The 17,468-nt window shown below is 41.6% G+C and overlaps 1 protein-coding gene across 2 annotated transcripts in view; it reads right to left on the bottom strand.

The window, feature by feature from the left end:
* Positions 1–17,468, bottom strand: part of TFCP2 (transcription factor CP2) — an 83,571-nt gene that overhangs the window by 7,581 nt on the left and 58,522 nt on the right. For both annotated transcript variants that reach the window (XM_010385323.2, XM_010385324.2), the window contains exons 4-11: positions 17,185–17,290; positions 11,155–11,261; positions 9,121–9,273; positions 7,207–7,317; positions 6,415–6,503; positions 3,441–3,489; positions 2,953–3,046; positions 1,219–1,309 (exon numbers count right to left, since the gene is read on the bottom strand). In XM_010385323.2, the coding sequence (XP_010383625.1) occupies positions 1,219–1,309; positions 2,953–3,046; positions 3,441–3,489; positions 6,415–6,503; positions 7,207–7,317; positions 9,121–9,273; positions 11,155–11,261; positions 17,185–17,290 (800 nt within the window). The remainder of the gene's footprint in view (positions 1–1,218; positions 1,310–2,952; positions 3,047–3,440; positions 3,490–6,414; positions 6,504–7,206; positions 7,318–9,120; positions 9,274–11,154; positions 11,262–17,184; positions 17,291–17,468) is intronic.

Raw genomic sequence — 17,468 nt, 5'->3', positions numbered from 1 at the left:
ATGGCTTGAGCCCAGGAAATGGACACTGCAGCGAGCCATGATTGCACTGCTGCACTCCAAGCTGGGTGACACAGCAAGACCCTGTCTCAAGAAAGAAAACCCAAAACAAAAGCAAACCAAAAATAAATACTGCGCAATCTGTTTTACTACGTAGTCACTGATTTGGTTCTGTTGCCATTGACCTAAATGCTTTTTTCATCAATGTTACTACTACCTATTTAAAATTGTAAATCCCAAAAGAGGACCAAAAATTACTGTGTATTTTAACAACTGCAGGGAGACACTTAAGTAATTACTACCCACATTTGCCTGGCACGGTGGCTCACGTCTGTAATCCCAGCACTTTGGGAGGCCGAGGCGGGCGGATCACGAGATCAGGAGATCGAGACCATCCTGGCTAACACGGTGAAACCCCGTCTCTACTAAAAAATACAAAAAATTAGCCGGGCGAGGTGGCGGGCGCCTGTAGTCCCAGCTACTTGGGAGGCTGAGGCAGGAGAATGGCGTGAACCTGGGAGGCGGAGCTTGCAGTGAGCCGAGATCCCGCCACTGCACTCCAGCCTGGGTGAAAGAGCAAGACTCAGTTTCAAAAAAAAAAAAAAAGTAATTCCCACCCACATTTAAGAATGACCACTTCTCCAGTTAAAATCAACTTGGGGCCTTTGCACCTGTTGTTCCTTCTGCCTAGAACAGTCTCTCTTCCTGTGACTCCAGAGCGGCATCCTTCTCAGAACTCAGTTTAAATATCCCCTCCTTGAAGAGGTCCTTCCTGACCATATTCTGGGCACCCTGTAGCCCACAACCTTGTTTTTTGCTTATTTGTTTTGTTTTCCTTCAAAGCTCTTATCACTATCCACAATACTTATTTATCTTACTCCCCATTAGAAAGTAAACTCCCTGACAATGGGCACCCTGTTTTGCTCACCAATATATTAATATTCCCAGAGCCTACCTACAATAGTACCTGGCTCATGAAAAGCATGATGAATTTTCATCGGAAAATTCATTCACCTGGAAATGAAAAATGGAATATCATGGGGAATTCCTTGGACAAAGTGCAAGAAAATATTTTTTTAAATCTTTATTTGGTACATAGCTGACACTTAAAAGAAATGTTTCCAGAAAGTGTATTTAGCTGTATAGAGTACTGTGAAGAATTCCTGAATTCAAATCCATTTGGAAGCCAACCTCATTGATATTTTAACACTAATTACATACCGGCCTTTTAATGCATTAAAAAGTCTGATTCCATCTGCAGGGCCACAGATTTGGATCACATCATCTCTAGTTAATTTCAATAAATCTGCCCCTGGAATAAATATAAGAAAATGGATGATTTATAAAGGCAAGGATTCTCTTTGTTAATGACTATTAAAATGGGCTCTATTATAAGGACACCTCATTACCAGAATGTTACAATCCATAATTTTCTTCATGGCATATAAGGCCCTTCATGACCTGGCTCCCACCTCCTCTCCCATCTCAATTCACCCCAATTAACCTCCCCATTTAACCCTATGCTTTCATCATACTGATGATGTCTAATGAGCAAGCTGTTTTTTCTGCCTGAAATAACCTTCCACTATCTAAGCTGGTCACAACATGCCTGTAGTCCCAGCTACTCAAGAAGCTGAGGTAGGAAGATTGTTAGAGGCCAATCGACTGTTAGGAGTTCAAGACTGGTGTGGACAACATAGCAAGACCCCATCTCTTAAAAAAAAAAAAAAAAAAAAAAAATCCTGGGCCAGGTGTGGTAGCTCACGCCTGTAATCCCAGCACTTTGGGATGTCAAGGCAGGTGGATCATTGAGGTCAGGAGCTCGAGACCAGCCTGGCCAACATGGTGAGACCCTGTCTCTACTAAAAATACAAAAATTAGCCGGACGTGGTGGTAGGTGGCTGTAATCCCAGCTACTCAGGGGCTGAGGCAGGAGAATCGCTTGAACCCAGGAGTTAAGAGGTTGCAATAAGCTGAGATTGCGCCTCTGCACTCCAGCCTGGGTGACAGTCAGACTCCGTCTCAAAAAAAAAAAAAAAAAAAAAAAAAAAAAAAAAAAAAAAATCCTGGATTCACCTGATGTGTCACACATGTTCCCTAACACCAGATCTTCCCACAAAGGTCTTACTGTCACTATCAGAACACTTATCTATAGCATCACAACTATTTATCGGTTTTTCAGAGTTTTATTTTGATTTGATTAGTTGTGTTTTGTTTTGGTGCTTTTTTTTTTTGGACACCAGATGATTAATGGGCTATCTGATCAGGAAGTATGCCTCATTCATTTGTGTATTCCTACCACATCAAAAAGTGCTAAATAGGCCAGGCACTGTGGCTCACACCTGTAATCCCAGCATGTTGGGAGGCCAAGAAGGGTGGATCACTTGAGGTCAGGAGTTCAAGACCAGCCTGGCCAACATGGTGAAACTCTGTCTCTACTAAAAATACATAAATTAGCTGGTATGATGGCAGGTGCCTATAATCCCGGCTAAGGCAGGAGAATGGCTTGAACCCAGGAGGCAGAGGTTGCAGTGAGCTGAGATCATGCAATTGCACTCCAGCCTGGGTGACAGAGTGAGACTCCATCTCAAAAAAAAAACAACAACAAAAAATGCTAAATAAAATTGGATTGTGTAAATGAAATAAATTATAGTGATATCAAGGGGAAAATTTCAGACTACCTGAAAATGAAATATACATTTTAAAAAGTGTTGTATGAAATAAGCATTTTTAAATTAAATTGAATTTAAACTAAAAGATGTTTGAAGTATTTCACAGCACAGCTGCAACTGGTGAGAAAGTCTTAAGGGTTCTACGAAATTCATTTCATCAGAAAAATGCAGTAAGATCTCTCATACACATATATACACACAACTCTCCCATGGATACCAGGAAGCCCTAGAATGCAAAGGAAAATCTCATGCTAAGGAAAACAAAAGAAAAAGAAAATGTAACCTGAAAAGTTTGTGAAAAGCCTTGTGAATGTAGAAAAACGATTTCGATGCAACCACTGCTGAGCTTCCTGAGGTGTGGTTGTTGGTAAGAGGTTCTGAAAGGGAGAGAGAGAGCATTTTTTAGGAAACCAAATAGATTTGTCTGTTAACCCATTAGGTAACACATAGCCAAACACACCCACACAACCCCATACTCAGGCCTCGTTTGTGAAAGTTGTTTTCTTTCTCCAACCATGCAAGACGCTCAAGGAGTTCCATCCTTTTCTTCCCCACTAGACCATAAGCTCCTCAAATGGAAGGGTCCTGCATTACTCGTTTCCTATCTTGAGTCCCTAGCACAGTATCTGGTTCATAGTCAAAATTCAATAAATGTTTGTTTAATGAATGAATGAATAACGCTCCCTAAAAGTTGGGCATTTCTACTGAATTGGACAGGCATCAAAGTATTACTAGACATTGCAAGTTACTGACATTCAACTTTAGACTTACATCTGTGACTGGAGGGGGTGGCTCTGGCTGGTGGTTTGGTGAACCATTTCTAAAGAAACATTTAAAATGAAAGGATGAGTCCATGACACATGCTGGGGCTCACTATTTCATTCCTCATCTTCACAATAAATCTTAAGCTAGAGATTTAAAAAAATCTGTGCTCTCTCATTAAACATTCTTATTCTTTGACCCAATACTTTAATTTTCTATTAGTTTAACCTAAATACTTTATGTGGAGGGGGAGAAACTATGTCATTAGCAACATTTTTTTATTATTGAGGAAATTGAAGAAAATATCAACATTTCAATAAGTTGGGACTGATGAGATAAATTATGGCATAAAAATATTTAACCGTAAATTTACTAAGATGAAAAATTATGAAAGAATAATTGTCAAGAAAAAAATTTTAAAATAAAATGAAAAATATCAGGATAAAAAATTTTACCAATACATTACTACTGTAGGAAATACACAAATATGCACACATACACACGAAAAATATTGGAAGAAAATTTATGCAATGCTATTTGATCACACACATTTAGAATAAAAAAAACTTTTTTTTTTTTTTTTTTTTTGAGACAGAGTCTCGCACTTTCTCCCAGGCCAGAGTACAGTGGTGTGAGCTCGGCTCACTGCAAGCTCCGCCTCCCGGGTTCACACTATTCTTCTGCCTCAGCCTCCTGAGTAGCTGGGACTACAGGCACCCGCCACCACGCCCGGCTAGTTTTTTTTTATTTTTAGTAGAGACGGGGTTTCACCATGTTAGCCAGGATGGTCTCGATCTCCTGACCCCGTGATCCACCTGCCTCCGCCTCTCAAAGTGCTGGGATTACTGTTGTGAATCACTGTGCCCGGCAAAAACAATTATTTTTAATGCAGTCTCAAAAATTGGTGCTGCCTAATTTATGATCCAAGGGTTATCGCCACACCCTCAGTTTTTCTTTTTCTTTTTTTTTGAGATAGAGTTTCACTCCTTTGCCCAAACTAGAGTGCAGTGGCATGATCTCAGCTCACTGCAACCTCTGCCTTCCAGTTTCACGCAATTCTCCTGCCTCAGCCTTGCAAGTAGCTGGGATTACAGGTGCCTGCCACCACACCCCGCTAATTGGGGTTTCACCATGTTGGCCAGGCTGGTCTCGAGCTCCTGACATCATGATCTGCCTGCCTCGGCCTCCCGAAGTGCTGGGATTGCAGGTGTGAGCCACCGCACTCAGCCTCAGTTTTCTTTATACATTCTTTGTCTATGAATTGTCCCTCTTCCCTAATGCCTACTTTTATGGAAGAAAAGTTTCACTAGTATGAAGTACATGACAAAGAGAAGAGAAAAATTTTTAAATACAACTCTTAAACTCTGTATCATATTTGGAATTACCTATAAGTAGAATGTATCATCTATGCGGATGTTAAGATCTTTTTTTCTTTTAAAATAAGATCTTCTTTCTTTTTTAGCCTTAGCTGCAAAATTCAAATTTGGTATTTGAACATAGTAATTAACTTATCTTAGGGCCCTAGTTATATGTATTCCTTCTACAACTAATACCTACTTTTATTCTTAATTGTTACGTTTTGAATATTTAAGCTACCTTAATTAAATCCTTTAAAAAGTAGGTCAGACATAGAGCCTAAATAAATCCAAAAACACAAACATTGCAACCAAACAATATGCTCACACGTTTGGTAGTCTAATTATTTCAAGTTTCAATATGGTTATGTGAAATACACGTTAAATGCTAGGACTATATAATACAGCTACTTTTTAAAATTGGAGTAGGTGTCTGTACCAACTTTCAATTATCTCTTATGGTAAAAGATAATAAGGCAAGATTAAATGTATCCCATAAATAATTCCAAAACTTCATTTTAGCCATCATCTTCAAACTTATTTCTTCAATTTTCAAAGATTCGTAATAATTAGGTGTTAGAAGTATTCCTAACAAGTAACAAAACAAATTTTAGTGTTTGTACAATTGTTTCCAGTTCCCAAATCTGGTGCAACTATGATCAGGAAGTGAAATAACCACAAGATGTGCAGTAATAGGGAGAGGCAAAAAGCCCAGATCATCAGTCCCTGAACCACTAACAATTGACCATAAATGCTACTTTCTAGTGGGGGTAAAAAAGAAGAGGAGTGGCCGGGCGCGGTGGCTCAAGCCTGTAATCCCAGCACTTTGGGAGGCCGAGGTGGGCGGATCACGAGGTCAGGAGATCGAGACCATCCTGGCTAATATGGTGAAACCCCGTCTCTACTAAAAATACAAAAAAAAAAAACCTAGCCGGGCGAAGTGGCGGCGCCTGTAGTCCCAGCTACTCGGGAGGCTGAGGCAGGAGAATGGCGTGAACCCGGGAGGCGGAGCTTGCAGTGAGCTGAGATCTGGCCACTGCTCGCCTAGCCTGGGCGGCAGAGCGAGACTCCGTCTCAAAAAAAAAAAAAAAAAGAAGAGGAGGAGGGAGAGGGGAGAACACAAGGAGAAGACAGGGCTATATAAAATTCTTTCAATCTCTTTTGAAGATACTCCAAATCTCAGTTAATATATAAATCCATCAAAGAACGACCAAATAGATGTACTTGACTTAAAAAGATCTTGTTGGCCGGGCGCGGTAGCTCAAGCCTGTAATCCCAGCACTTTGGGAGGCCGAGACGGGCGGATCACGAGGTCAGGAGATCGAGACCATCCTGGCTAACACGGTGAAACCCCGTCTCTACTAAAAATACAAAAAAACTAGCCGGGCGAGGTGGCGGGCACCTGTAGTCCCAGCTACTCGCGAGGCTGAGGCAGGAGAATGGCGTAAACCCGGGAGGCGGAGCTTGCAGTGAGCTGAGATCTGGCCACCGCACTCCAGTCCGGGCGACAGAGTGAGACTCCGCTTCAAAAAAAAAGAAAAAAAAAAAAAAAGATCTTGTTTATGAACAGGTAATGAAAGAATATATATTTTGGACAAATATAAGCCAATTTTATATCCCAGACTTACCCTTCCCCAAGAGAAAAACTGCTATGGGAACTGTTGAAGCCAGGTGATGGGGAATTATTGACATATGTGATCTCAGGCCATGGAGAACACTAAAAACAAAGGATAAGTTAGATAATGAACAAGCACATTTGACCCTAGGATTTGACTAAAACATTGTTACTTGAATAGTACATCTTGATTAGTAAATCTTAATTCCTCAGAGACTCCCACAAGCAACAGAGAACACTGCTTCTCTTTCCACCATCTTGGAGCCTGTGGAGACCTGCTGGGAATAGGAATTTTAAAAGGAAACATGTCTAGAAAACTGTGGTCCCGGGCCATTTTTGTTGGTTATAAGTGGGTTCTCCAGAACCAAAGGCAGCACACAGCTCTTCTTAAAATTGAAGGTGGTTTATGCCCAAGATGAAACTGAATTCTATTTGGGCAAGAGATGTGCTTAGGTATACAAAGCAAAGAACACCACAGTAACATGCAGCAAACCAAACAAAACCAGAGTAATGTGGGGAAAGATAACTTGGACACAGAAACAGCAGCATGGTTCGTGCCAAATTCTAAAGGAATCTTCCTGCTAAGGCCGCTGGACACAGAATCCATGTGATACTGTGTCCCTCAAGGATTTAAACTAATGAAAAGTAAACAAAAGTAGACTTGTGCTCTTGTTTAAAAAAAAAAAAGGGGGGCGAGCGAGAGAGAGAATGTTGCTTAGGAGAAAATTTTGACCAGTTTGGAAGTGATGAATTTTTAAGATTAAAAATTATGAACTGAAATTGTCACCAAAAGAAATCTTTTTACCTCTGTGAGTATGGTTGTCTCATAGGAAGGTTGATATTTCTCCTTTTCATGAGGTGTTCGTTTCTCCATTTTTTCCCTATCGGTTTTTTGCTTTCTGTCTGCACCTTTGGGCTGAAATGAGAAACATTTTGTTTTAAATTCAGGTACTCACCTTTTGACCCAACAATATTGATTCTAAAAACTTAAATATTCACGTATGAAACAAAATTGTATGTGCAGTGATGTAAAGGCAAGACACATCACTTTAAGTTTGAAAATAGGAAATTTAAATGTTTCTGTTTGATGGAGTTGAAAAGAATCCGATCTATAGCTACGGACATGGAAAGATCTTTAAAGCACATAATTAACTGAAAAAAATCAAGGCTCAAAACATTTCAGATAGTATAATCCCATTTATATGTCAAAGAAAATATGTATATAGCTATGTATGTGTGTGTATAAAAGGATAGAAAGGAACTAGAAGAGCTGGGCGCAGTGGCTCACGCCTGTAATCACAGCACTTTGGGAGGCCGAGGCAGGCGGATTGCCTGAGCTCAGGAGTTCAAGACCAGCCTGGCCAATGTGGCGAAATCCTGTCTCCATTAAAAATACAAAAAATTGCCGGGCGCGGTGGCTCAAGCCTGTAATCCCAGCACTTTGGGAGGCCGAGACGGGCGATCACGAGGTCAGGAGATCGAGACCATCCTGGCTAACACGGTGAAACCCCGTCTCTACTAAAAATACAAAAAAAAAAACTAGCCGGGCGAGGTGGCGGGCGCCTGTAGTCCCAGCTACTCGGGTGGCTGAGGTAGGAGAATGGCGTGAACCCGGGAGGCGGAGCTTGCAGTGAGCTGAGATCTGGCCACCGCACTCCAGCCTGGGCGACAGAGCAAGACTCCGTCTCAAAAAAAAAAAAAAAAAATACAAAAAAAAATACAAAAAATTAGCTGGGCATGGTGTGTGTGCCTGTAGTCCCAGGTACTGGGGAGGCTGAGGTATGAGAATCGCTTGAATCCAGGAGATGGAGGTTGCAGTGAGCTGAGATTGCACCACTGCACTAGAGCCTGGGCGACAGAGTGAAACTCCGACTCAAAAAGAAAAAGAAAAAGAAGAGGGAACTAGACGGACACATATGAAATTACGAAATTATGACAGTGGTTTCCTCTGGGAAGAGGTTGTCGGGGGGGTCAGCATCAGAGTAGTAAAGGGAGAATTTCAGTGTTGCTCTGAATACTTCTGTATTATTCAATCTCTTACAATGAGAACATATTTATCCATGTGATAAAAATAAATAGGACCCTGGCTGGGGCACAGTGGCTCACACCTGTAATCCCAGTACTTTGGAAGGCCAAGGCGGGCAGATCACTTAAGACCAGGAGTTCAAGACCAGCCTGGGCAACATGGCAAGACTCCCTCTCTACAAAAAAAATACAAAAATTAGCCCGGTGTGGTGGCACATGCCTGTAGTCCCACTTACTGGGGAAGCTGAGGCAGAAGGATTGATTGAGCCCAAAAGATTGAGCTATGATTGCGCCACTGCACTCCAGCCTGGGTGACAAAATGAGACCCAGTCTCAAAAATAAATAAATAAATAAGACCAAATAAGAAAAGATCAAGTATGAATGTAACCAAAAATAGTCCATTTTTGTGAGCTTTACAAGAGTTTGTAACTTCAATAGGCTTTAAGAGCTTTCAATGAGAATCCATGTTCGTGCCTCCAGCCCTCTTTTCCAAGTTCCTATTATCCTATGACCATCTCCATGTAAATTTCTTTACCAGGCATCTTGGTAATTATTTCAATGACTCTAGCTTAGACTTTTTTTTTTTTTTTGAGTTTTCAAAAAAATAAGACAAGTTGATTTTCTGACTGGGTAACTAATGTTAACGTAGAATAAGGTAAAAGAATCCAAGGGCCAGCACGTTGCTCAGGAATACCTTGAAAACTTTGATCTGGCAGCTGGCCGAGTGTAAGTGCTCAGTATATTCCCCGTTTTCATTCTCCTTGAAGGTATCTATTTGTACTCGGAATGGCACCCCCTTTTCTCCACCATGTTTCCTCATAGTGAACTCTGTACTAATACAGTGCACCTGGAAAGAATACAACATCAAGGCTTCAGTACCACTAGCTAGCCAAACCAGTTGGCAGTATTTTTTTTTTTAGCAACTATTAACAGCAAAACCTTTACTAGGCATTATGAATACCTACAAAAAACACTTTTCCTCTTTGTGATCTTGAAGAATTTACAATCTGATAGAGGAAATAGAAAAAACTTAAATGCTTTACAAATGCAAACAAAATACAAGTACAGATCTAATGCTAACAAAAGCTGCTGAGAGAAACTAAATTCATTAACTTCTTCAAAGAACACAGAGTTGGCTGGGCGCGGTGGCTCACGCCTGCAATCCCAGCACTTTGGGAGGCTGAGGCGGGCGGATCACAAGGTCAGGAGATCGAGACCATCCTGGCTAACAAGGTGAAACCCCATCTCTACTAAAAAATATAAAAAATTAGCCAGGCGTGGAGGCAAGCGCCTGTAGTCCCAGCTACTTGGGAGGCTGAGGCAGGAGAATGGCGTGAACCCGGGAGGTGGAGGTTGCAGTGAGCCAAGATCACTGCACTCCAGCCTAGGCAACAGAGCGAGACTCCCGTCCCAAAAAAAAAAAAAAAAAAGAGAGGAGAGAAATGATTTCTGTTAAAGTTTCCTCAATTTTAAGGAAGATTTTAGAAAGAAGAGCCACTACCCAGTCTGGGAACATAGTAAATATGAAAGTTCACAGTAATATTGGAGAAAAACGTTTGCTTGGCTATTGCATAAAGTCTAAGATTGGTGATTTTTTTTTTTTTTTGAGACTAAGTTTTGCTCTTGTCGCCCAGGCTGGAATGCAATGGCACAATCTCAGCTCACTGCAACCTCTGCCTTCCCAGTTCAAGCAATTCTCCTGCCTCAGTTTCACAAGTAGCTGGGATTACAGGCATGTACCACCATGCCCTGCTAATTTTTGCATTTTTAGTAGAGACATGTTTTTGCCATGTTGGCCAGGCTGGTCTCGAACTGCTGACCTCAGGTGATCTGCCTGCCTCAGCCTCCCAAAGTGCTGGGATTACAGGTGTGAGCCACGGCACTTGGCCTGGTGAATCTTAATAGAAGAACCTTGTCTGATTGACTAAGATTATAGCTGAAAGTCTTAAAATCATATATACAAAGTGTTAACATAGTGACTATCTCATGTGAAATACTCAATAAACTACTGGTTATTATAATTATTACAAATAAGGATTTTCAAGGACTCTACCCAAAGAACATAATCAGGTACGCAAATCAAATTTTAAGTATAAAGATGTTCAAAATAACATTACAGATAATAGTAAAAAAATCAGGCCAATCAAGGCCGGGCATGGTGGCTCACACCTATAATCCCAGCACTTTGGGAGGCCAAGGTGGGCGGATCACCTCAGGTCAGGAGTTCAAGACCAGCCTGGCCAGCATGGTGACACCTCTACCAAAAATACAAAAATTAGCCGGGCATGGTGACATGTGCCTCTAGTCCCAGCTACTGGTGAGGCTGAGGCAAGAGAATCACTTGAACTGGAAGGCGGAGGTTGCAGTGAGCCGAGATTGCACCACTGCACTCCAGATTGGGAGACAGAGCCGAGACCCTGTCTCAAAAAAAAAATTATGCTGATCTAAATGCCAAATAATTGTTACGTAAATTATGGTACAACCAAGGAATGAAATATTATGCAGCCATTACCAAGCAATTTTGGGAGACACAAATAAATAAACTGGGGTATTAGAAGAGCAATTCAGAAACTCCTCAATGCTCTCAGGCACAGGTTAAAGAGCCTGGGCTTGACAGTAAGGCTAGAACCCTGTAAAGATTTCAAAGTTAACATGTTTTGTCCTTTAAGAAATAAACTGGTAGTAAGAGATGCTCTTCAAAACTGGAACTTTATCTGCAGCGCCTTACCTGAATAAACACAGATGTCCTCTTTGCAGGGTCCCACAGGAACTCCACTGTATTGAGTTGAGTTGGATTAGCCCTAGGATCGATTATACCCACAGACATTGGGATATCTGAGAAACAAAATGGTAATCATTGAACAATTCTGAGGGCTACCCAGTTTTAAATGAGAAAGTATTGATTCTTATATTACTCAGCGTAGCTACTAAGATTTTTGTATATCACATCCTAAATTTCTTTGTGTTTTTTTTTAGATGGAGTCTCGTTCTGTCGCCCAGGCTGGAGTACAGTGGTAGAGGGCTGGAGTGCAGTAGCACCATCTCAGCTCACTGCAACCTCCGCCTCCTGGGTTCAAGCGATCCTCCTGCCTCTGCCTCCTGAGTAGCTGGGATTACAGGAACATGCCACCTTGCCGAGCAAATTTTTTTTTATTTTTAGTAGAGATGGGGTTTCGCCATGTTGCCCATGCTCCTCTCGAACTCCTGACCTCAGGTTATCCAGCCACCTTGGCCTCCTAAAGTGCTGGGATTACAGGATTGAGCCACCGTGCCCAGCCCACACCTTAAATTTCCTCTTTGTCAATGAAAATATTTGATTAGATTAAATTGGCTTAAGTTCTTTGCTTCTAAGCACCTTTTCTCCTCTTTAAAAAGTTTTTAAAATATGGCAATTAAAAAAATTGTTTGGCCAGGTGCAGTGGCTCACGCCTATAATCCCAGCACTTTGGGGGCCCAAGGGTGGCAGATCACAATGTCAGGAGTTCGAGACCAGCCTGACCAACATGGTGAAACCTCGTCTCTACCTAAAAATACAAAAATTAGCTGGCCGTGGTGGCACATGCTTGTAATCCCAGCTACTCAGGAGGCTGAAGCAGGAGAATGGCTTGAATCTGGGAGGCGGAGATTGTAGTGAGCCGAGATCGTACCACTGCACTCCAGCCTGGGTGACAGAGCAAGACTCCATTAAAAAAAAAAAAAATGTTTAGGCCGGGCGTTGTGGCTTACACCTGTTATCCCAGCACTTTGGGAGGCCAAGGTGGGCGGATCACCTGAAGTCAAGAGTTCAAGACCAGCCTGGCCAACATGGCGAAACCCCGTCTCTACTAAAAAATTCAAAAATTAGCCACGTGTGGTAGCAGGCATCTGTAATCCCAGCTACTTGAGAGGCTGAGGCAGGGAGAACTGCTTGAACCCGGGAAGCGGAGGTTGCAGTGAGCTGAGACTGTGCCATTGCACTCCAGCCTGCGTGACAGAACAAGACTCTGTCTCAAAAAACAAAAAAATCATTTTTAAATTGACAATAATTGTACATATTCATGGGCTATATAGGGATATTTCAATACATATAATGCATAGTGATCAGATCAGGGTAATCAGCATATTCATTGTCTCAAACATCTGCCATTTCTTTGTGTTGGGAATGTTCAGTATCCTCCTTCTAGCTTAAAATATGGCAGTTTAAAGGCAGTTTCCTTTTAATTTGCTAAAATCCTATTTAAGGTGGATTAAGTCTACACTATCATGAAAACTGTAATTTATAATCTGTTTCAACTACAGTTTTAAAATTAGTTTTATTGCCAAAAGCACATTAAGAGGATTGCTATTGAAGGGGTGCAGCAGAGTGTCTACATGAAAGTAGAAAGCATTATATCACGAATGGAAGTGGGAAAATTTTAACATAAAGATTGATGCAGGCCAAGTGTGGTGGCTCACGCCTGTAATCCCAGCACTTTGGGAGGCCGAGGCAGGTGGATCATTTGAGGTCAGGAGTTCAAGGCTAGCCTGGCCAACATGGTGAAAATTTATCTCTACTAAAAGTATAAAAATTAGCCGGGCGTGGTAGTGGATACCTATAATCCTACCTACTCAGGAGGCTTGTTACAAATGCACAAGTCATGAGAATGACTTGAACCCAGGAGACAGAGTTTGCAGTGAGCCGAGATCATGCCATTGCACTCCAGCCTGGGTGACAGACCGAGACTCTGTCTCAAAAAAAAAAAAAAAGGAAGGTTGATGCTGACTTACAAAGTAATCAAATAATCCTGTAACAGAGTGACAAATCTTTACTTAAAAGGGAAGCAAGAATTAATGGGTCTGAGTAGAACTTTTCTTTCCATTCCACATAGCAGATATTCAAATAGCATTCCCTGAGTTCTCCTATTAACGATCAGACTGGGGAGTTAAGGGCAGGTGATATGTATTATCAAAACTGTGGTATAACTATCCTACTATGTTGGCATCAATGATACAAACAATAAAGCATCAAGTGGGTTCCACTCCACAGTATTAGCTGCGTTAGACTCATCTTAAGGTCAATTTATCATACAGATATCAGGATCACTGCATGAGAACCAATGTTTTCTCAGGTAAAATTAGTAGTAGTTAATTTTTTTTTAACAACTATGTTTACAGGTCTTCACAAATACATATGCAGATACCAGGAAAAGTGACTGCATATGTATTTGTGAAGATCTTTCCTTTATACCCTATGACTTAGGAAAAACAAATTCTACTCTGCGTAGCAACGTAGGAAGACAAAACATAACTGCAAACCGAGAGACATAGCTTCTAATATCAGAACTCCCACTTTAGTGACTGGTTCTCAGGCACTACTAAAATGACGGAATTTGGCCAGGCGCGGTGGCTCATGCCTGTAATCCCAGCACTTTGGAAGGCCAAGGCAGGCAGATCACGAGGTCAGGAGATCGAGACCATCCTGGCTAACACGGTGAAACCCCATCTCTACTAAAAATACAAAAAATTAGCTGGGTGTGGTGGCGGGTTCCTGTAGTCCCAGCTACTCAGGAGGCTGAGGCAGAAGAATAGTGTGAATGCGGGAGGCGGAGCTTGCAGTGAGCCAAGATCGCGCCATTGCACTCCAGCCTGGGTGACAGAGCAAGACTCCATCTCAAAAAACAAATAAGTAAAAAAAAAAGGAAGGAACTTTCAGCATGCTGGGGAAAAAAGTCTGCCCCCCTTTACAAACGTATAACAAAATATCAGATCCTGAGCAGCCAAAACAATCTTGAAAAAGAACAAAGTTGGAAGTCTCATGCTTCACAACTTCCAAACTTACTATAAAGCTACACTTAGCAAAATAGTGAGGTATAGGCATAAAGCTAGACATATAAACAAATGGAATAGAATAGAGAGCCTAGAAATAAGTTTTCAAATATATGGTCAAATGAGTTTTGACGAGGGTGCAAGACCATTCAGTGGGAGAAAGAACAGTCTTTTCAACAAACGGTGTTGAGAAAACTGGGTATCCACATGCAAAAGAATGAAGTTGGGTCCTTACCTTGTACCATATACAACCATGAACTCAAAATGGATCTGTGACCTGAATATAAGACCTAAAACTATAAAACTCGTAGAAGAAAACATACGAGAAAAGTTTCTTGGTACTGAATTTGGCAACGACTTCTTGGATATGGCACCAAAAGCACAGGCAATTAAAAAAAATTAGATAAATTAGACCACCTCAAAATGTAAAACTTTAGTGCATCAAAGGATAGTATCAACATAGTAAAAAAGCAACCCACAGAATAAGAGAAAATATTTGCATATGATATATCTGCTATGGGGTTAATATCCAGAATATTTTAGAAATTCCTTCAACTCGGCCGGGCGCGGTGGCTCAAGCCTGTAATCCCAGCACTTTGGGAGGCCGAGACGGGTGGATCACGAGGTCAGGAGATCGAGACCATCCTGGCTAATACGGTGAAACCCCGTCTCTACTAAAAAATACAAAAAACTAGCCGGGCGACGAGGCGGGCGCCTGTAGTCCCAGCTACTGGGGAGGCTGAGACAGGAGAATGGCGTGAACCCAGGAGGCGGAGCTTGCAGTGAGCTGAGAGCTGGCCACTGCACTCCAGCCTGGGCGGCAGAGCAAGACTCCGTCTCAAAAAAAAAAAAAAAAAAAAAAAAAGAAATTCCTTCAACTCAATAACAAAAAAACAAAACAATCCAATTCGATAATGGGCAAAAGACTTGAACAGACATTTCTCCAAAGAAAATATATAAATGGCGGGCCAGGAGCCATGGCTCACGCCTGTAATCCCAGCGCTTTGGGAGGCCAAGGCGGGTGGATCACTTGAGGTCAGGAGTTTGGGACCAGCCTGGCCAACATGGCAAAACTCCCTCTCTACCAAAACACAAAAATTAGCTGGGTGCGGTGGTGGGCCCCTGTAATCCCAGCTATTCGGGAGGCTGAGGCAGGAGAATTGCTTGAACCCGGGAGGTGGAAGTTGCAGTGAGCTGAGATCATGCCACTGTACTCCAGCCTGGGCGACAGAGGGAGACTCCATCTCAAAAAATAAATAAATCAGTAAATAAATAAAAATAAAGAAAGAAAGACAATATATAAATGGCCAATAAGCACATGCAAAGATGCTCAACATTACTAATCACCAGGGAAACGCAAATCAAAACCACAATGAGATACTACTTCACAATCATCAGGATGGATATTATCAAAAAATAGAAAGCAACAGTCCAGGTGCAGTGGCTCACGCCTGTAATCCCAGCACTTTGAGAGGCTGAGGCAGGCAGATCAAGAGGTCAGGGGATTGAGACCACCCTGGCCAACATGTTGAAACCCCATCTCTATTAAAAATACAAAAATTAGCTGAGTGTGGTGGCGCATGCCTGTAATCCCAGCTACTCAGAGGCTGAGGCAGGAGAATCACTTGAACCTGGGAGGCGGAGCTTGTGGTGAGTTGACATCTCGCCATTGCACTCAGGCCTGGGCAACAAGAGCGAAACTCCGTCTCAGGGAGAAAAAAAAAAAAAAAAAAAAGAACGAAAGCAACAAGTGTTGGCAAGGATTGAAGAAATTGGAATTTTTTTTTGGGGGGGGGGACAGCAGAGTCTCGCGCTGTCACCCAGGCTGGAGTGCAGTGGTGTGGTCTCAGCTCACTGCAAGCTGCACCTCCTGGGTTCACACCATTCTCCTGCCTCAGCCTCCTGAGTAGCTGGGACTACAGGCGCCCGCCAGCATGCCCAGCTAATTTTTTTGGATTTTTAGTAGAGACGGGGTTTCACTGTGTTAGCCAGGATGGTCTCAATCTCCTGACCTCCTGATCTGCCCACCTTGGCTTCCCAAAGTGCTGGGATTACAGGCATGAGCCACCGCGCCCAGCCGAAACTGGAACCTTTGAGTACTGCTGGTAGAAATGTAAAATGTGTAGTCACTGTGGAAAGCAATATAGTGGTTTCTAAAAAAAAATTTAAGGTAGAATTACCATATGACCCAGCAATTCCATTTCTGGATATACATCCAAAAGAATTAAAAGCAGAGACTCAAACACATATTTGTACATCCATGTTCATAGCAGCGTTATTCACAATAGCCAAAAAATGGAATTAAATTAAGTGCCCATTATGGGATGAATGGATAAACAAAGTGTGGTATATACACACAATGGAATATTATTCAGCCTTACATGGGAAGGAAATGCTAACATATGCTACACCATGAACCTTGAAAACATTATGCTAAGTGAAAAATGCCAGTCACAAAAGTACAAATACTGTATGATTTCATTTATGCAGTACTTAGTAGTCTAATTCATAGAGACAGAAAGGAGAATAGTGGTTACCAGGGGCTGTGACGAAGGGAGAATGGGGAGTTGTTTAACAGGTACAGACATCCAGTTTTGCAGATAAGAAAAGTTCTGGAGATGGATGATAGTGATGGTTACACAATAATTTGAATGTACTTAATGTTACTGAACTATCCACTTAAAAATGCTTAAAATGATAACTTTTATGTAACATATATTTTACCACAACTTAAAAAACAAAACAAAATCATCCTATAGTTGCTATGGAACTAAAGTGTTTATACTTTCAACTTCAATTTTGGTATCATTTTAACTTGTATTACTTAAAATTTTTTATGCTTAATAAATACTTTCAAGGTTTATACTAATTGAGCTTCACAAGCATATGAATCAAGGTAAATGTCAAATAAAGAAAACCAACTCTCGGTCCATAGCTAAAGGCACTTCCTAGGCAATAGATTCTCTTAACTCACCTATGTCAAGAATTCTGTCTCCAGGTCGGTTCCACCTCCAACCTTCTAGCTGCTGATGCTCAGTGTACTGTAGCCTTCTGTCATGGAACACCACACGGAATATACTCTAAAAGGATACAACAAAATCAAATGATAACAGGACCTCTTGAAAATCAGTGCTGACAAAAACTAGCAGGACTCACTGCCAGTTGGTTTCTAAACACAATCTAAAATTATTTTTCTTAAGATCTGCTTCACTCTAAAACCCATACCATACTAAGTGCTATTTCAGGATAAAATTTTAT

Source organism: Rhinopithecus roxellana, chromosome 10 (genome assembly GCF_007565055.1).
Source record: "Rhinopithecus roxellana isolate Shanxi Qingling chromosome 10, ASM756505v1, whole genome shotgun sequence".
Lineage (NCBI taxonomy): Eukaryota > Metazoa > Chordata > Mammalia > Primates > Cercopithecidae > Rhinopithecus > Rhinopithecus roxellana.
Note: the sequence above shows the minus strand (reverse complement) of the source record. Positions and strands in the feature narration are given on the sequence as shown.